This window comes from Rattus norvegicus, chromosome 12, assembly GCF_021556685.1.
Source record: "Rattus norvegicus strain SHRSP/BbbUtx chromosome 12, alternate assembly SHRSP_T2T, whole genome shotgun sequence".
Lineage (NCBI taxonomy): Eukaryota > Metazoa > Chordata > Mammalia > Rodentia > Muridae > Rattus > Rattus norvegicus.
The window spans coordinates 39,984,036-40,004,971 of record NC_141545.1 but is presented as its reverse complement, the minus strand read 5'-3'; the positions used below and the strand labels follow the sequence as shown (position 1 = coordinate 40,004,971).

At 45.3% G+C, this 20,936-nt stretch overlaps 1 protein-coding gene across 44 annotated transcripts in view; it reads right to left on the bottom strand.

Annotated features, from left to right (window-relative positions):
• The window catches only part of Clip1 (CAP-GLY domain containing linker protein 1), a 106,955-nt gene that overhangs the window by 56,177 nt on the left and 29,842 nt on the right, over positions 1 to 20,936 (bottom strand). For 10 of the 44 annotated variants that reach the window (XM_087579235.1, XM_087579253.1, XM_087579260.1 and 7 more), the window contains exons 3-8: positions 17,087 to 17,655; positions 12,849 to 12,973; positions 11,193 to 11,415; positions 7,619 to 7,816; positions 6,954 to 7,057; positions 5,910 to 5,970 (exon numbers count right to left, since the gene is read on the bottom strand). In XM_087579235.1, coding sequence (XP_087435361.1) covers positions 5,910 to 5,970; positions 6,954 to 7,057; positions 7,619 to 7,816; positions 11,193 to 11,415; positions 12,849 to 12,973; positions 17,087 to 17,655 — 1,280 coding nt within the window. 44 annotated transcript variants of the gene reach the window in all.

The window sequence follows — 20,936 nt, the reverse complement described above, 5'->3', positions numbered from 1 at the left end:
ACCAAATGACCCGAAACGCCGAGTCTGGCTCCACGATTATCATCAGCTGTGAGACCTTAAGCAAACGCATCACCATCTTTGTGCTTAGTGTCTTTGCTCTGCAGAAGTCTACAGAAAAGGTGAGAATAATACAACCTCCTTCCAAGGGTGCCAGAAAAGCTGAGTATTTACAAAACACTGAGAGTGAGCGCCTGACAACCCTACAGGTGCTTTAATACATAAACAATTAGAACAGGACCGAGGCCCTGGCCCCAAAAGAAAAACATTTGACCTTCCTAACCGCTGGGTTTTAATCTGGGTGTCAGAAAGAAAGGAGATGTAAATTCAGCCATTAAGGGGGGTGGGGTGGAGAAACAGAAAAGAAAAGATAATAGCGGGTCAAAGTTCTTAACTCTCATTTTAAAAAAAAGAGAGAGAGAGAGCTAATGTTTCCATTTCTTTTTCCCAACAGGCCAGGGGCAAAGGCAGGGAAAAGCATAAATTATTTAGAAAACCGAGTAACTAGGAATATGAGAACTGGAGGACAACTGGCTGCTTGTGGAAACTGGAGAAGAAGTGTTTTAAAGTACTAACACAGAGAACCTCAAATCCCACTGGAGAGAACCACAGAGTTTATAGGGTTAGGAGGCTTCTGATCTTGATTTCAGATAAGTTTACTTTTGACAAAATGCTTTACACAAAACACCTCCTCATCACTCTATGCTCACGAATACCTGAGCGGTACTGAGACCAAACTCAGGCCGAACCCCTGGGACAAGGCTCAGGCCGATGGCAGGCCTGTCGCCGGTCACCCGACGTGTCCACCATTCACACTTGGGAAGCTGCTTCATGAAATAGTGAAAACCATTACCCTAGTGTCTTCTAACTCCCTCTGGAGTTTGTCAGCTTTGGTCTTTTCAAAGAGCAGGCTCTGTTCAAGCTCCTTAATGCGGGCATGCTCCAGTTTGGTCTGCGTCTGTTAGTAAAGGGAAGAGGAAAAGAACACAACAGTGCCACCGTGACATGCCAGCACGAGAGGAGAGAGAGCGGCATGCAGGCCGAGCCACCAGTCCTTTCTGCCATAGGACGAACAGAAAAGGGTAACAGAGAGAGAGAGGATGGAGCTGCCAGGGGAGGGAGGGAGTGAGGGTGGGCACTATGAACAAAGGGGGAGGGTGGGAAGAGGGCATGAGCTAATCTGTTGAGAAAGAAAAACATGGAGACACATGAGGCAGGATGAAGTTTCAGGTGCATGCAGCCAAAGATATGTTATCTCAATAAGTGAAGTTTATCAGCACAGATTAGAATAGTTAACACCCCCCTAACTACCATCTTCCCTCCCCCACAGTGGCTGCTGGGCATTAACGTGTATGTCACTGACTGGGACTTCACAAGGCTGCTTGACCCCCGCAGAGATCATCGCTTACACCTATATAGTGGAGAAGACAATGCCACAAGTCTCCAAGCATTCAGTAGGTCCTCAGAGCAGACTGCTGGACCTGGCAACAGTATGTAATAAAAAAAAAAAAAAAAAAAGGGCAAAGGAGACATCTTAAGAAGAATCTGGGCTGTACTATAGGCTTTGGCCTATAGTGGCTTAAGCCTAAAATCCCAGTGCTTTGGAGCCTGAGGCAGGAGGATTGCTGTGGGTATTTGGCTAGCCTGCGCTAACAAGGCCTGAGCTATAGAGTAAGACGTTGTGTCAGAAAAGAATTATACATGAATGAGTAAATAAAATAGGCTCCAGAAGCCAGCGCCAAGGCGCCCAGCAGGGGTGTCTGCAGGAGTGGGTGATGCTTTCTGGTGAGGTTCTCTACAGCACAGCAAGGCCGCAGAAGCTCTAACTTCCTCCCAACTGGGATTTTTCAAAGGCTTAATTAACTATCTGTTGAGAAGAGGGGAGGATTCGAGATTACAAAGACGGTACTTAGATTACCACCACTGCCTCTCCCTCTGAAAAAGCCGACTAGGGAGAGCAGAGCAAGAGGAAAGTCAAACTCTGTTCTTTACCAGCCCAGAAGGTGAGAGAGGACAGCAAGGCAATCTCATGCTGAGAGAACTGGTGAGCTCTGCGTGTGAGTGGGACCTGGAAACTGCACTGTTGCTGCGACTTCCTCTCCACAGTCCAGTTACCTGGCTGGGACCATGGAGGTTCTCTCTGCCTAACAGACTCAAGCGTGGCCGAGTCTTGCTTCGCTTGAAATAACTGTGATATTGGTCGAAAGGAACCCCCGCCCCCATCTCTCTTACCCAACTGTCACTGGAACAATTGACTGGCGCTATAAGGGTTAACCTAAGATGTCTATCGGTCTGCATAAGACAGAAAGGTCGTAACAAAGTGGCACCAAGTAGCATCGAGCCTGAGGAGAAAGCCAAAGCTACAGACAGATATGTCCTCTGGCACTCGGTGTCTTCAACACATTCAAGGGGTCCCTCCAAGGCATAAAGAACCATCCATCACAGGACATTGAAAAGAAAAACAGAAAACGTTTTTGAGACAGGTCCTAGCTGGCCTGAAACTCTAGGAAGAGCAGGCTGGTCTAGAGCTCAAGGATATCCTTCTGCCTCTGCCTCCTGGAATGGAGGGTGTGCGTCATCGCACTTTCAAAACCTAACAGTCCCCTGCATCCACATGTCCTTACAAGGACTCTCCTTACAAGGAAGTAACTTAATCCGGATCCCCAGCATTGGGGCTACAGCTTCAAACTCAAGGAGGCAGAAAAAGAAAATGGCCTCCAATTTCTTTGACCATCAATTAGGCATCCTCTTTTTTTTTTTTTTTTTTTTTTTTTTGGTTCTATTTTTCGGAGCTGGGGACCGAACCCAGGGCCTTCCGCTTCCTAGTCAAGCGCTCTACCACTGAGCTAAATCCCCAACCCCAATTAGGCATCCTCTTGGCAAAAGGTTACTCACTATGTGCAGATAAAAAACAGATATCCAAGGGCTGGGGATTTAGCTCAGTGGTAGAGCGCTTACCTAGGAAGCGCAAGGCCCTGGGTTCGGTCCCCAGCTCCAAAAAAAAAGAACCAAAAAAAAAAAAAAAAACCAAAAAAAAAAAAAAAACAAAAAAACAGATATCCAGCCAGGCATGAGTCCCAGCAGCCGAGGAAGCAGAGACAGGAAAATCAAGAGGAGGAGGCCAGGCTACATTGCAAGTTCTTGGCCAGCCTAGATGACATAGCCAGAGCCTATCAAAAAAAAAAAAAAACCAGGACAAGAGAGGTGGATCCTGTTTGCAATTCCAGCACTATGCAGCCTGAGGCAAGAGGATCACCAAAGGTTCAAGGCTAGCCTGGGCTACAGAGACCCTGTCTTTAAAAAAAAAAGAAAAAAAAAAAACACCCATGCACTGTTCCCTCAGTTCAGACCTCCCAGCTGAGTACAGCAACCCCTTACAGAAGGGGGCGCTCCACGGTGGACTTTCACCAGTGATTCACCTCCGTGCCACAGCCTGTGGTAAAAGTGTGACACTGAACAGGACAGCCCGTTAAAATCCCTGCTTTCTGAGACTAAGGTGTGGTATCCCGAGAGGAAAGTCCTGGGACAGGGCTTGGAAGGAGAGCAAAGGCCTTGCGAGAAGCGCACAGAGAGGCAGGAGGAGGTTCCATGCACACTGACACTGGAGGCAGCGAAACCTGTTCTGGATGGAGAGAAGAGAGAGACCCAGATCACTGAAGTAGCTTCGCAAAAAGGAACCCCTCATCAAAATGTCAATGTGAGCGCTCTATTTCAGCTCAATAGGCGGTAAGAAGTCAAAAGAATTCTTTGTTTCAATTTTGTTCTTTTGAGCCTGTAAATCAAAGCAAAAGGTTTTGGGTCCTCTCCATTGGCAGCAAGGCTGGCAATGTGTACAGGAATCAATCAGTGCTCGGGAGGCCACTCCGGTATGGTCTGTGAGAAGAGGAGCCAGCACCACACGGTAGCCCTGCTGCTAGGAAAAGCTCCCTCGGTGAGAACCAACTAAAACACCCTGTACATTCAGGGAGGAATTCTGGCCTCTACTGCAGATAGGAGGGGAAATACTGTAGCCATAAACCAAAGTTCGAATTTATCAGTTGCGCTGGCTAGCAGTGGGGGCATGCACAAAGGCAACCGGAAGCAACGAGGCGCAACCGGAAGCAACGAGGCTGGGAAGGTCAGACTACTTGGGAAGTATCTCCCAGCATTTCCACAGCTCCTCCAATCCTAGGTTTCTACCAAAATTAGAAAACATTATGAAGGAGGTGAAGGAGGCCATGCCCTCAGACAATTTCTTTCCTTTTCAGCAAAGCATCTTTAGAAAGCAAATATTTACCTATCAGTAACAAATGAGTCTGCAGAGCTTAGTCATTACACACAGTTTCTTAAAGATACAAATGCACTTGCTTTGAAAGTCACATGCATAGAAACACTAAGGGAAAAGTCCCAAGGACAGATTATGCCGTTAGTATTCGAGTGTATCAATAAGCATTTTAATCTGAAATCGATCTGTGTTATGGGAAATATCCACACAGTTAAGGGCCCTCTTACATTCTCGGGGTCTTCAGAGATCTGGCTCTTTTGCTATCAGTAAAAAAATAAAAAAAGTAAACAACAACAAAAGAGGTTCAATTAAAGTTTCAATCGGTGTTAGGGTTTCAATATAACTTTATTTGATTAATCTCTAGTAAGTATATCAGACAGACTATACTGGTCTATTGCTAATGTAAATATCTTAACTCAGCCTTTCCCAAACCCCGGAGGCGGTAATTCTTATGAATTAGATGATGAGATGGAACTTCTGGTGAGACTTTGGGTGTTTTTAAATGGATGACAACAGTCAACTAAAGGATGTGACTACACACGAAATGAGTGAAGGGGGTTTCTGTTATAGTACTGAGAAGCCATTAAAGTCTAGACCTTATAAAAATCAGAACTCAGAAAATGATTTCTTTATTGACTATAAAAAATAAAACAGACTCCAAAATCCTGATGGTGGCAAAAAAATTATATGCATATTTGTATGTATACCTTCTGCTGGACGTGGTGGCACATGACTGTGATCTCAGCACTTGGGAGGCAAAGGCACATTGCTACCAGTCTGAGGCCAGCCTGATTTGCACTAGGCCCGCTAGGGCTCCACAGTGAGACCATGTCCCTAGCTCCTCCCGAAAGCCGAAAACTGTACTGACAAGTGCAATTTTTACTAAAATGCTATGAAGAATCTTATAGAATCTTCAAATTTTGAAAAGTTAATCATTTATTTTTGTCATCTATTTGGCAGTGGCTTAAAAGCAGCAAAATCATTTAATAGCAGTATATAATTCAAAACTAATATGAGTAATTGTTACAAACATAAGAATAAGAAACCTATTATTATAGGGAAAATGCTGACTTTTAAGTATGACACAGAAGTGGCATAAATTGCTCCTGGTTTTTGCTCTGGTAACTATGTTATTTTCAAAAGCAACTATCTAATTCCTGGTCCCAGAAGAATAAAATAAACTATGAGAACACACTGACTTTTATGGGGTTATAAAGGATTTATTCTGCTCCACTAAAGAACAAAGCTGGGCCACAGCAAAATTCCTTGCTAAGTATGAGTATGTTGAAATGAAGCTCTTTTAAAGTGCTATTTCCAACATCAGAGGGACAAGTCGTCTTACTTAAGACTGCCTTTAGGACATACTGCCAGACTTATGACTTGATTAAATCCAATTCACAGCTTCTAATTTTGAAGCACAAGAAGAGTTACGAGCATTTTAATTTGCCACATGAATATCACATGTAATCACATGTAATCAAAGACTCAAAGACTAAACCACCACCTCAGTACAACCCAAGTGGGCCACAGCAGGATGCCCGCCATCCTCTTGACTGACTGTTTTGACAAGGATCAGCTGGCCCAGTGTGCCACTCATATTTCTCAATACTGGCATTCATTAAGGTTTTCAAGATATGGAAGGGTTTACCTCAAGATCACCTTTGGTAATTGATTCTTCTTCAACTCGGAACTGAAGGTCCTCAACCTTCCTGTGGGATAAAACCAGGACAAGGCACTAAGGAAAGTACTAAGGACACCTCACCCCACAGCAAAAGCACAGGAGCAGCACCCTGGTGAGGTCAGAGGGCAGCAATGCAAACAAACGCCTTAGACACAGAAAGTAAAGGCATGCGTCTTTAGGGCACGGGTGTAGAAAGGCTGTGCTGTAATTATTTAGAAATTCCAAACCTTTATCTAGGTATCAACTCTAGAAAACATGAAACTCATGAAAACAAAGAAACAAGAAAGCAAACAAAACCTTTTTCTCTTGGGCACATACACCAGAATGGTGTAATGTTGGCCTTAAAGGAAGATACTTGATTACCAAAGAAATAGGTTTAAGATTATACGTGTGCAAATTGAATTTTGTGTGTGTGTGTGTGTGTGTGTGTGTGTGTGTGTGTGTGTGTATGTGTGTGGGAGGGGAGAAAGAGAGAGAGAGAGAGAGAGGGAGAAAGACTATATCCTCCTGCATGCTGTAACGTAGGTATATACCACGCCCACAGGTTTGTAGGTTTATTTTGGGATGTGAGAACATCCTATACCCAGTGGTTCTCCATCCAGTGATTATGGACTAATGGTGCAGACCTACATCTAAGAGGGTCATGAGTTCAGAGCCAGTCCAATCCACTTTGTAAGACTGTTTTAAAATAGGAAAACGAAAGGCCTGGGGGTACTGGCTGTGTACGTTCAGTCTCTGGAGGGAGGGAGACAGCTTTCTCAGGAATAAGGTTCTTCATAAAGGCTAAGTGAAACCAGTCTGAGTAAAGTGAATCTCAGGAAAAGCATTCAGTGACAATAAATAACGGTGAATCCAGTCATGTCTACATGATACCAGGCTTCCTGGAAAAGTTGCATCAAAGCACACTCTCTTCACATAGCGGAGCTCAGTTTCTACAGCCATTCCTTTGGCTGATGGCAAACTTCTTGCTAAGACATCACTGAAAAGGGAAAGACCACACTCAAGGATCACCTTTTCTCCTCTTCCAGCTGGTTGAGGAGCTCCACTTTCTCCCTGTCAGCAGCTTCTACCATGGTACGCAGCTGGTCCATCTTGGCCTCCAGTTCCAGGACATGCTAGGGAAGCAAGGATAACAGTGAGTAGCCCAGGATACCTCCAAATAGGTAGGGCCAAATGAGACCGTGAAGGGTGGACATCAGTCTGGACACAGTCTAATGTTTTCTATCTTGGTAGGTTAGCCCTGACAACTTTCCTGGAAAGTAGATGACAAAAAACAAAAACCACAAAAAAAAAAAAAAAATCCCACATCATATAGCAGCAGAGGGAGGGCAACAGTAAAACAAGTCTCATCTGTTCCAATACTGAAACGTGTTGGTAATAATCTACAAACAGCACCTGTGATCACTGCGGCCCCAGGCATGAGCAGTTCATACAGACAGACTCAGAGCCTACACATAAATCCCAAAAGGCTAGGGTAAAATCGAGAACAACATTTTAGGATAATGGAAACTGGCACCCAGACCACAGCTTTCAACAAGCTCAGGAAAGAAATCGATACTCGTTTCCTATGTTCAAATCCAACTCCCTGGCTCCAAACAATAGGCACTCTCTTTAACCTCCTCACTCGATTTAGAAACCACCACCATAATAGCCACAAGATCAACACCAGTCTTCACCTGGTCATGCCCATCTCGGGCCAGGGCTAGCTCCTGCTCTATTTCCCCCACGTGGCTGGTAGCCTTGGCCACCTCGGCCCGCTCCAGGTCCCGCTCAGCCAGCAGCTGCTCAATGTGCTGCTGCTTCTCCTTCAGCGCCTCCTGGAGGGCAGTGGTGCCCGAGATCTTGCGGGCGTAGCGGGAAGAGGTTTCAGTCAACTGCAAAGGAAAGTCAGAGAAGTCAAGGATGATGATGCTGCCGGAGAAAGGAGCGAGCAGCGCATGTGTAGCAGACATCTCCTAGGCAAAGCAAACGTGCTGCCCCAGCTTGTGGGTTTGTAAAAACATTAGGACAAGTTCTCAGCAAGAAAGTAAGACCTCACGAAACACATGGGAAGTCAAGGCCATGGCGAAGTTCAGGAGACACTGAGAAGACCAATATGTAGTGTAAACATGGGCACTCTGAGCACAGCTCACAAGGTCTGTAGGAATCGAGATGGTTTTCACGGAACCCATTCTAAATGTTTCTCTATAGTGGCTCACACCTGTAAGCCCAGAACTCCAGAGGCCGAGGCTGGAGGACTGCTGGTGTGCCGGAAGCCAGCCTGGCTACCGGGTAAGACCCTGTCTCAGACCAAAACAAAACGAAGCAAAACATCCCAAGGTTCTTTAAACTACTCCAGCCTGAGCTACTGTCTTCCGGTGATGACATCTGCCCAACCATTTGATTCTTGGCTTTGAGGCTGAGAGTTTTTAAAGCTCCCAAACCTCACTGAGAAATGAAAGCGTCACCCTTAGAGTTGCGTCTCTTCAACTGACGAAGAGTTGGACTCTTGTCAAGATCTTTTTCACCTTTCTTTGCAAAGGAAAAATTAGGGCGATATCACGCTGGAATCTGGCCTCTAGGACCTGAATCCCAATCACTAGATAATTATAAGACTTAAGAGGGGAAGTCAGAGTAAGAACAGTCAGTCAGACACAGACAGACAGACAGACAGACAGACAGACACACACACACACACACACACACGCACGCACACACACACAGAGAGAAGGAAAGGAAATAAGATGGAAAGAAGAAAAAGAGAAACCTATGGTAAGTAGGAAGAAGAGGACAAGGCAACAGTGAGGCAAAAAAGGAGAAGATAGGAGGTGGCAGTGTCAAGGGCTAGGGGACTCTGAGGATGTGTCTTCTTGTCACCTATTAATCTCTGTTGGTTCATCTCCATCTGGACGCTAACAGCCACGTTAAACCCAGGGGAAATGAACCTGCATAAAGGGCAGCAGGTGACTGGGCAAAGTGAATGGCATTCCTCTCTGCAGGCTCTGCAGGCTGAGAGGGAATTTGGACATGACGCCATCCTAGGCAAGCATTTGTCCATGGCCTCGACTTAGCTGCTGGCTCCAGATCAATTCAGCCTTTGCTCCTTCCGCAAACAAAGCTTCGTTTATCACCCGAGTGCTCTCCGTCAGTCTATCGAGCCCTCATCTCAGGGAGTAGACAGTGAAATCTTCATCAATTAATAATCCAGCAATTTGATGATTATGAGAGCAAAGGAATCCAATCAAACCCACGCTGCCTTTTGTGGTTCGTTTTGTGGAATTTCTTGAATTATTGAAACATATTGAGACCAAATCCCATGTCTCTTTTAAACATGAGACCAGCTTCCCTGCTCAATGCACGGTTGAGGTCACCAAATCATGGGCATAGCTATGCCTCGGGGCCCTGGAAGTTCATGGGGACCCTAAAGAATGTGTAAAATCCCAAGGAAGTGCAGAGGTAGCTGTTGCACATGGCAATGACACGATCAGGGGCCTCAGCTGCAGCCTCAGCCTGTAATCCACTCCGTTCAACCACTGCGAAGTGGGTATTGGCAGGTGTGAATACCATGCACCGATCAGAGCAGCACAGGAAAGGAAGGTCCCAGTGACAAACAGGTTTCCAAGGCTCAAGGAGACGCACAGTGCCCAACAGGAGCAGGTTCCCTAATGGTAAGACAGTAAACTCACTGATGAATTCATTTAAAGTACTCACTTTTCTTGGGACCTGGAGACATGGCTCGGTGGCTGAGAGTGCTTGCTGGGAAAGCATGAGGACCTGAATTCTGGTTCCAAGCACTCAGCTAAGACACCAGTGTCCCACAGATGCCAGCTCCAGAACATCCGACACCCACCCACATGCACAGACACACATAAATGAATATTCAAAAATATTAACTTTTCACTTTCTACTCTCCTTGGACAGGAATACACCTCTCAGGAATAGGTTAAAAGCACATTATTTTATGTCCCTGTTACACTCTGTCGCTTTTACTAGAAACTACAACTACCTCCACATAAACACACCGAGAAATACAGCTGTGTCACAAGATAAGGAGACTTCTCTATTTGACAATCGTCTTCAATATGAGAAATCAGAGCTTGTCTGCTAAATGTTTGTAGGGGAGACTGGAGGATGCGGGGAGAGCTTGGTACTCCCCAAGAAATGGACATGATTTACAAGATGAAAGTTACTCAAGGAAAGAGCTCTTCCAGAGCAGACGCGGGGTGGGATTGTCCCTAGACCAGCAGAGTAGATGTCCATGTTGGGATGTGCTGAGCCTTTCAGAACGAGGCTTTGATCTTCGCCTCCATTCCATTGGTCATGTGACTTTTTTTCTCCTGAGAGCCATTTTTAATCAAACTGTAGAGGATGCAAACTGAAACAGACGGAGAGGTGTGTATTTTACTTGTATATAAAAGGAAGACACTGCAGCTGGCTAACACGGGCATCACAGGCATGGAGGAGAAACGTCACCGCCCCCCCCTCTCTTCCTGACCGTGATGCAACAGAAGCTAAATGAGATCAAGGACTGGGAACCCCAGGGCTGGAGTCACCGGCTAAGTAACTGTTGCCTCAAGGTCAAAGAGCTGAGGCGGGTAGACTCTTGCTGACACTTCTGACATAAACGGCATCTGCCTACCTTCTAAGAAATGAAATTAGGGGCAGAGAGTGACATCCAAACAGCCCAAACGATTCACCGCATGAACAGAGAGAACTGGTGTATGACTCCAGCGATTCCACTCTTCAACTCCAAGTGGGGAAAGGAGAAGAGAGAAAGGACCAGGAGAAAGACAAGAACGAAGACAAAGCATGGCCCTTCCCAGCTTCTGTGAGTTCCAAAAGGCCCCTCTGAACCCTCCGGCCCACCTAGGGCCACTTCACACGTTAGGGTAGGTTAGTCGACTCTGATGACATAAAGCATGAAGTTCTCTCAAAATACATTGGTCCCTAAAATTGTTAGACGTCAAAGAGAAAGAGACCTACATACATGACGAATGGGATCTCCCCAGTTTCCCTGTCATTTGGGCCTAAGTAATTTCACAGAATAGTAGTTACACAGATTTCTCAAGAACTGGCATACCATGCATTAAAGCTACTATGAATAAAAGTGCCACTAAAAAATAATCTTGTTTCAAGACCCACATCCTTGCTTTCCACTTTCGAAACTTCCACAACAAGCTCTGGGCAACACTGAGAACACAGACAAGCAAAGCAGATCCCTGGCTGCAAGCATTTGGTGCCTCAGGAAGTGGGGGGTCGGGGGGGGCTTACTAGTCCTGTCCGGCTGGGCTTGCTGCTCACAGAGGAGGCCACAGAGCTCATGGAGCTGAGGGAGGAGGCAGAAGGGCTTCGCTTCAGGCTGGCGGGCGTGGTGGCCATCACTCGCCTCACAGCAGCGGCTTTGGCTTTGGCTGGGGTGGTAGAAGGGAAGCCAATCTTTGTCACTTTGTGGACGGGAGCGAACAATCCGTACTTGGGTTGACATTGAAAATACCTTTAGAGAACAGTAAGAGGAACAAATGCAACTTAATTACAAAAAGTGACAGCTGTAACCAGACACTCTTCCAACTCAAAATGCCAGAGATTATGTAAGGACCAAAGTCCGTCCACCAAGTGATGAATGTAAGCAGAAGACCCCCTCTTAAAGCCACACACACACAAGACAAATGAAACAAGGCCCTGACTCCAGCAGAGCCACCAAAGTAGACTAGAAAGGTCGGTCATCTGAGAATACCAGAGACGGTGACAGCGTTTCAGTGACAGGAAAGAACAGCAGAGGGGCTGGAGAGGTGGCCCAGTGGTAAAGGCTTGCCTTCACGTGGGAGACTCGGTGTTCGGTTTTCGATACACAGACAAAACAATGAGAAGGCTTGATGGCTTAATCGTTGTACTAAGAGATATTTAATCTTTATCTCTGTGAATAACGGCGTTTGGCAGATTAAAGTCCATATGTGCTTATATATGACTTATATAGGTCAGTGTAAACTAGATCATATCATGATCAATATTCTATATGCCAATATGAAAATGTATCATATTTTAGTGACTCCATATACTAAAATCCAAGCACTTGAACCGTGGAGGGGGTTGTAAGCTGGGGAGCAGCCTGAGTTATGTGAGGCCAGAGAGAAGGATGGGAAATCCCATGCATCCCTGTCCTATCTGGGTCCCATCTGCACTACAAGGGCGGAGTAGGTGCGCTCTTACAAGAGAGGGGGCTGCTTGGCAGGCAATCCCTCAGCACAGGACAGAATTCTTATCAAACATGAAGACACGTTTCACATTTCTTTTCCTGTCAAAGGCAGTTACCTTCTCTTTGCCCCACCTCTGTCCCTGATAAAGCCAGAAGGAAAATGATTTTTGCTGGGCAGAGTGATATTAATTGGTCAACCAACCTAGTCTAATGGTAAACACCCAGTCGCTTGAAGATGACACCCAAAGTTGTCCTCTGGCATGCACACTTGTGCACATGCATACGAAAAAACAACAAAAACTAGGTCTCAAGAAAGAAAAAAATAGGTGTGGTGGTAACACACCTTCAATCCCAGCACTAGTTAGCAAAAGCAGATGGATTTCTGTGAGACAGAAGTCTACATAGCAAGTGCTAGGGACAGCCATGACTACACAAAGAGACTGTGACTCATTAATTAATTAATTAATTAAAAAATAAATAAATGGTAGGTAGGATAAATAGAATGAAAGTATAGCTCCTAGTCGGTCACAGTAGATCATATCTTTAACCCTGATACATGCAAGACTGAGTTGGGCAGGAAGATTGTCACAGGTTCCAGGCCAGCCTGTTCCACTAAAAGTGCCTCACAAAACTAAAAGTACGGCTCCTCGGAGAACAGTTTCCATGTTACTGCACACACGGGGTGAGTTCCACTGGAGCACACAGCATGCAGTGTCCCAGACCTGCAAACCAACCTTGTTCCAGCAACAGCACCGTCGTTCTTCCCCAAAGGTTCGTCCAATTCCACACCACACCACTCCCCCTTGGCGAAGTCAGTCTCTCCAAGAAACCGGACCACGCCAGCCTTCGTGCCACCGACCTAGAAGAAGAGTAAAGGTGAAACTTAAGATGAATTCAATAGCTTATTTCTTAGTCCCAACAAACGACAGGCGGTGCAGCCTGACGTCCCATCAGCAGCTTCTTTGCTCTGTCTTCTGAGCTCTTCTCGACTTGTCCTGAAGCCACACTGACAGACACACTGCCAGATTGACCTGAAGTCTGGGACAGTCCAATAAAACATCCTACACAAGATGTAGTCATTAACACTGATAGCAAATACGTCCCCTTCCTTAAAAAACACTTGATTATAGGCTGGCATGATGGCTCCTTAGGTGAATGCGCTTGCTGCCCTAGGAGGCAAGCCTACGACATGCATTCAACTCCTGGTACCCACATAAATGTGGAAGGAAAGAACTGGTTTCTCAAAATGTGTGCCCGCAAACTCACACATATACAATAATAAGGAGTAAAATAACTTTTACTCTGATAACTTCAGAGCATTTCCCTAGCTGGAAATAAATGTTTGCTATAAAAGTAAAAAGCCAACGGCATCAGACAGAAGTAAAGCTCATCTCTAGCTCCCGTACTCTTGATACTCTCTTGACTTACTTTGTCTCAATGAAGTGGCATACACACATTAAAGACACCATCTACATGTCTGTTGGGTTCACTAATTATATCAGCAAGTGAACTTTCAAGTACTTTAACCAGGCATGATGGTGCACACCTTTAATTCTAGCACTCAGGAATGGGAAGCAAGAGGTTGAGAAGTTCAAAGTCATCCTGGGTTACATATTAAGTTTAAGGCAGAGGCAGGAGGATCTCTGAACTCCAGGCCAGCCTGGTCTATAGAGTTTCAAGGCTATACAAAGAATCTCTGTTTGGATGGGAGAAGGATTTAAAACCCTTTAAAATGATTGAATCTACTGGTTTTCACACTATGAAGGTTTTGTCTTCTAACAACTGTTTTAAAAAAAAAAAAAAAAACCACTCCTGAGCTAGAGAGATGGCTCAGTGGTTAGAGGACTGACTGCTCTTCCAGAGGTCCTGAGTTCAATTCCCAGCAACCACATGGTGGCTCACAACCATCTGTAATGGGACCCGATGTCCTCTTCTGGTGCATCTGAAGACAGCTATAGTGTACTCATATACATAAAATAAATAAATCTTTAAAAAAAAATACCACTCCTCACAATTTTATTTACATGAAGTGTTCAGAGCTGGAATTCTTTTTAAATATTTTCCCAACCACTTTAATATGCAAATGAACATTAGATATCAAGACTACACCATTGGTATTATTATGCTTTCTCTCACACATACATGAGATCACACATTTGTGCCTTGGTCCAGGTTCGCACATGGCAACATTTCAACCACTGCTGCTTAGCACCCTGCATCACATCTGCCAACACTCACTCACTCTACCACACACTTCTTCAGAACACGTCTTCCGGTTTCTCACCTTTCCCCTGGGCTTTCCCTTAGGTCATTCTCCCAGCCCAGTGTGGAAGACTGAACACAGGGCCTTGTGCTTGCTGGGCAAGCAGTGGCACTGAGCTGTACCCTGGCCTCTCCACACTTTTTGAGACAGGTTCTCACTAAGGTGCCAATCTGTACTGAACCCATCTGTGCCACAGGCGGTCTTGAACTATTTTATTCGACAGGATCTTACTATGTAGCCCTGGCTAGTCTAGAATTTACCAACTCACCAGGTAGACCAGGCTAGCCTCAAACTCACAGAGACTCACCGGCCTCTGTCTTCTGGGTGCTAGGACTAAGGAGGTACGCCACCGCCTCTGGTGAGGCTTTGAGCTTCCTGTTCTGACTTTACGAACAGCGATGAGCAAAGATTTGCACTACTGGGCCTAACTTAGGTTTGTTTGCTTTTTTTTTTTTCCTTAATTTTTTTTCAAACACTTCACTGTAGGTGCTGGAGAGACAGATGGCTCAGTGTTTAAGAACATGTGTTGGGGCTGGGGATTTAGCTCAGTGGTAGAGCACTTACCTAGGAAACGCAAGGCCCTTGGGTCCCCAGCTCCGAAAAAAAGAACCAAAAGAAAAAAAAAAAAAAAAAAAGAGGAAACTATGAAGCATTTGGGAGAGAAAGGCAAAAGGATCGGGTGTTCAAGGTCATCCTCATCTAATAGGGATCTGGGGCTGCTGGAATAAATGAGACCCTGTGTCAAAAAATATAAGCGAACGAACAAAAACAAACAAAGCCAACTCGGACACGCGCTCTGCTAGCTGGCGCTCCGAGGGGCAGATATACCACGTACACCTTTGACCCATTCTTCTTTGGGAATATTCCTATGTTGTGATTTAAAAATTAAAATTGATCCAAGGGGCTGAGGCGAGATGGGCCTGAGTGTGGAACCAGCCTAGGCTGTGAGCTCTAGGTCAGGCTGGGCTCCCCAGTGAAACTGTCTCAAAGAAAAAGAAGCTTCCTGTATAACAAACCCATGCATTTTGGAACACAACTTCTGATTTTGTTTCTGGATTCACATTCATGTAGTATTTATTTCTTTTGTGAATGTGTGAATGCTCAGGTATGTGTGTGGACACAGAGGACAAGTTTCCATGCTCAGTTTACCTGCTACATGGGTTCCTAGAGACAAACACAGGTTGTCAGGCTTGGTAGCCAGTGTCTCTACCCCCTGAGCCATCTCGCCAGGCCCCTCCAGTCTACCTTATGAGTATCAGCAAATGTAAAAGCTGGCATTGGGCTGGCATGGGCTGTACAACTCTAATCCCAGCAGTTTGGAAGTGGAAGGAGGAGGCTCCATAACCCAAGATTCTGGCTGGAGAAATATGTAGCCCAGGCTGTCCTTGAACTCACAGTCTTCATGCCTCAGCACCCAAGTGCTGAGATTCCGGCCATGTAGCCTTAACGCATTTGACGTAACACACTGCTGACCTATCAGAAACACGGAGGCACCGAGGTTCTCATTAATTCCTTTTTAATTAGCTGGGCCTGTTTGCTATACCTATAATCTTAGCGCTTGACAGGTAGAAGCTGTAAGATTAAGAGTTCAAGGTTTCCCTGGCCACACATGTAGCAAGTTTGAAGTCCATCTGGGCTACATAAAACCTCCAGTTCAAAAAAAATTAATCAGGGGGTTGGGGATTTAGCTCAGTGGTAGAGCGCTTGCCTAGGAAGCGCAAGGCCCTGGGTTCGGTCCCCAGCTCCGAAAAAAAAAAAAAGAACCAAAAAAAAAAAAAAATTAATCATTACTCTGTGGTACTAAGGACTGTTTTCCAGGGCCTTGACTGCTAGGCACAAGTTCTACCCCTGAGCTACAGGGCCAGTCCCAACTTTTTTTTTTTTTTTCATTTCAACCTATAAGTATGAATTTCTTTAACAAAACATTAAATTATCCAGATGGTGGTGGCTCATGCTTTTAATCCCAGCACTCTGGTGAATTCCATCCCAGCCTACTCTATCAAGTTCCAGGACAGCTAAGCCTACACAGAAAAACCATGGTTTGGAGGGAAAAAAATAAATTAAAACTAAATAAGGTAGGCAGGTGTGGTGGCATGAGCTTGTAGTCTCAGTATTAGGGAAGTAAAAGCAGGAGGGTATTTAGACCAAGGCAAGAGGCAACCACCTTTGATCTCCACCAGTGATCTGCAGCACAGGAAGTGGATCTCTGTGAGTGCCAGGCCAGCCAAGCCTACACAGTGAAACCTTGCCTCAAAAAAACCAAAGGAAGAAAGAAACCTTTTCTAAACCCTAGAAACAAACCTAAAATTTACGCCAGCTTCAAGTACCACAAAAAAATACAGGCCAGCCTGGACTACATGAGATTTTTTTCTTTGAAAGGGACTAGAGAGATGGCTGAGTGGCTAAGAGCGCTGGCTGTTCTTCCAGACGAAGATGCCCGGCACCCAAATGGTGGCTCATTACCATCTCCAACTCCAGTTCCAGGGATTTTCAAGTTAAAATGCTTCTTTCTAGATCAAAGATTTATGTTTAAAAAACAAATTAGCATGTTAGCTAACCAGGTGTGGTGGGGGAAAGTAGGAGGCACAACACCGCTCCAGCCTGGACTACAGAGAGAGGCCTTATCTCAAAGAGGAGGAGGAAGAGGAGGGGAAGAAGGTGTTAAATGCAGACACAAAGGGCCAGTGGCCGTAGCGACATGTGACTCACCAGCACCCTGTCTCCGATCTTGAGCTCTCGCTCTCCCTTCTTGACAGAGCCAGCCTCTGAAAGGTTGGAGATTGACTCGCTGGCGGTTTTTGTAAGGTTGCTAATTTGAGGTGTCGCTGAAGTTTCTTTTGCCACTGGCTGGGACGGTTTCTGGGGAATATTTGAGGGAGTGGCTGGAGAAGAGGACACCATGGTGGCTGCAGCAGTGGACAGAGGTGAAGCAGCTCTCGCGTGAGCTGTCTGCAGGCCGTTGGCTTCATCCTCTGCTTGTACCTTCCTCGTTAGCTTTGACGGTCGGGTGAAGATGCCCTTTAAAGGCTCACACTGGAAATACCGCACTCCTGCCACTGAGCCGTCGTTCTTTCCTATGGGTTCATCCAAAACAATACCAGCCCACTGGCCTGGTGCAAACTGAGTTTCCCCAAGAAACTGGATAAATCCAGGTTTATTCCCGTTCACCCAAACACGTTCTCCAACTCGGAAGTCGTCCACAAACTCCTCTTGGGTCTCAGAGGATGGAGGGCCTGAGGCTTTTTCACTGGGTACTGTCTTCTCCAATGGAGCTGCAGCTGAATGCAAAAGAAGAATGAGAGCAGGTCCAATGTCAAACCCGAGTAACTATCCTCTAACAAAGACAGAATGAACTAGAGAGGTGGCTCAGGGATCCACAGTACTGACTGCTCTTCCAGAGGTCCCGGGTTCAATTCCCAGCAACCACAACCATCTGTAATGGGACCGGATACCCTCTTCTGGGGTGTCTGAAGACCGCAACAGTGTACTTGCATACGTAAAATAAATTTTTAAAATCTTAAAAAAAAAAAAAAAAGAAAAGAAAAAGCGCTGGTTCCTCTTGCTGGGGACCCAGGTTCGATCCCCAGCACCCACATGGTGGCTCACAACCATCCATAACTCCAGTTCCAGGGGATCTGACATCCTCCTCCTCTGGTCTCACCTAGAAACAGGTACACACATGGTGCACAGGCATACGCATAGATTAAAACCCACACACATAAAATCATAATAATAAAAAACTTTAAACATAAAAGGAGAATACAGTAGCAATGTAAACAGACCATGGCTTGCTGGACAAAATTCTTTTTTTTTTTTTTTGTAAGCAAGGAAGCAGAACACTGAAAGCCCTGTGAGCTGGGCAGGGAGGTTTATTCTACATCTGCATGTGACTGGAAGTCATCAAGACAAGGAAAAAAAACCACACTCCTGGGCTGGAGAGATGGCTCAATGGTTAAGAGCACTGACTGCTCTTCCAGAGGTCCTGAGTTCAATTCCCAGCAACCGAATGATGGCTCACAACCATCTGTAATGAGATCTAATGCCCTCTTCTGGTGTGTCTGAGAGACAGCTACAGTGTACTTATAAATAAATAAATAAATTTAAAAAACCACAGTCCTTTCCCAGCCCTGTATTTACAGTTCTCGGGCCATTCCCACTCTACTCCCTTCCTGAACACTTGGATACTCTAGTCAGATCCACAAAGACCCATTTATTCCTCTAACTGAGTGGTGGAGCTAGCAAAACTCATGCCATTGAACCAGAGACACGCAGTCACGTTTACCGAGTGAAAGGATTCAGGGCTGGGCCCTGATCTCTCTACTATAACGTCGTACATAAAACCCTCTCCTTTGATGGCAGAGGTAGAAATCGTGGCAAAACCAAAAAGATGGGGTTGGGGATTTAGCTCAGTGGTAGAGCGCTTGCCTAGCAAGCGAAAGGCACTGGGTTCAGTCCCCAGCTCCGAAAAAAAAGAAAAGAAAAAAATGCTAAAAAAGATAGCACCTGGTCAAATGCCCTGGGAAGGGTACCTTTGTGCACCCTCTGTCCTATCCTAAAGAGAATAGGTAATTTGCCAGAAATGTGTATTTACATTGAAAACGTATTCGTTCGCCATCTCATAAGGGTTTATTGACTAGTCAGTGTAGTGGGGAGAGTGCACACTCCTAACCAGACGTCATTTATGAAGCACGTCATCATATCTCAGGACGCGACACAACCTCTCTGGCTTTAGTCTCTTCCCCGGTAGGAGGTGGAGACATCCTCCTCTGAGGGTTTAGGAGGACTGAGTGACTTCATGTATTTATTGATCCTCTTCCTGTCTAGGGAGCTCCTGCATCTCTAAGACTAGTCCCAGGTACTGTTCTATGTCAGCAAACACAGAAAGACGTGGGCACTAAAACCACACTAAAACCGTGGGCAGTATAGTTCTGTGGTTTATAAAACCCAGCCTAGAATATTTTGTTAGAGCAACCTGAAAGGATTGAATCACTCATCCATAAAATATCTGGGAAAGATCTTCCTCATTGGCTTGACAGTCAAGTATTATTCAATTAATGTCAAAAAAATCTTTTAGTGTTTGCTTCTTGGAATTCCATGAAGAAAGATCTAAAAAAAATTAAGGAAGAGAAATCAAAGAAATGCCTTCACACTGAAGGGATCAAATAACTCAGTGACTTTAACTACTCATGCTATATCAACTAAATTTTGAAAGGACAACTTCCAAAACTATGCCTCAAAAAATCTCTAGGGCAGCGGTGGCACAGGCTGGTTTTTTTTTTTGGTTTTTTTTTTTTGTTTGTTTGTTTTTGTTTTTTTGTTTTTTTGTTTTGTTTTGTTTTTTTCCTTTTTTTTTTTTTTTTTTCCAGAGCTGGGGACTTGCACTTGCTAGGCAAGTGCTCTACCACTGAGCTAAATCCCCAACCCCCGGCACAGGCTTTTAATCCCAGCACTTGGGAGGTGGAGTTAAGTGGGTCTCTGAGTTTGAGACCAGCCTGGTCTACAGAGTGAGGACAGGACAGCCAGTGCTACACAGAGAACCCTATCTAGAACAACAAAACAAAAAATCCTAGATCTCGGTGACTAACTGGTCAGTAGGTAAAATGCTCAGAGGAATTAAATTCAGATCCTCCATCAATGTAAAGAGCTAAGTGTGGGGAGAGAGGAACTCCCTGATGTTTGCTGGGCAGCACCAATGCTGAGCTCCAGATTCAGCGTCTCAGACACTGGATAAAGAGCAACTGAAGGAGACGCCCAACCTCAACCCCTGGCCTCAAGGGTTGCACGCAAAGATGGCTGTGTGCACACACGTGCACACATGAAGGTTTTTTAAAATTCCAAATGTTAAAAGCTCTGCTTCTTTATGAAAACCTTTTCAAGTAGCAATTTTTATAAAGTTGTCTTTTAAGTACACTGTCGCTGTCTTCAGACGCACCAGAAGAGGGCATCGGATCCCATTACAGATGGTTGTGAGCCACCATGTGGTTGCTGGGAATTGAACTCAGGACCTCTGGAAGAGCAGTCAGTGCTCTTAACCACTGAGCCATCTCTCCAGCCCAAAGTTGTCTTTAAAAAAAAACAAAACCGGGGGCTGGGGATTTAGCTCAGTGGTAGAGCGCTTACCTAGGAAGCGCAAGGCCCTGGGTTCGGTCCCCAGCTCCGAAAAAAAAGAAAAAAAAAAAAAAAAAAAAAAAAACCTTCAAATTCATGTAAGATAATGTATGATCGATCACTCGGTGGTTAAGAGTGCTTGCTGCTCTTGCAGAGGACCTGCGTTCAGTCCCCAGCTACCATTTCAGTTGGCTCCCAACCACACAACCACTTGTAACTCCAGCTCTAGGAGATTGGAAACCCTCTTCTGGCTTCTCCAGGCAACTGCATACGCATGCACATATATGTATACACACACAGAGACACCTAAATAAGTAATAAAACAAACCTTTTTATTATTATTAAGTTATTATCAATGGTGGCACACACCTTTAATCCTAGCACTCGGGAGGCAGAGGCAGGCAAACCTCTGAGTTTGAGGGCAGCCTGGTGTACACAGTGAATTTCAGGA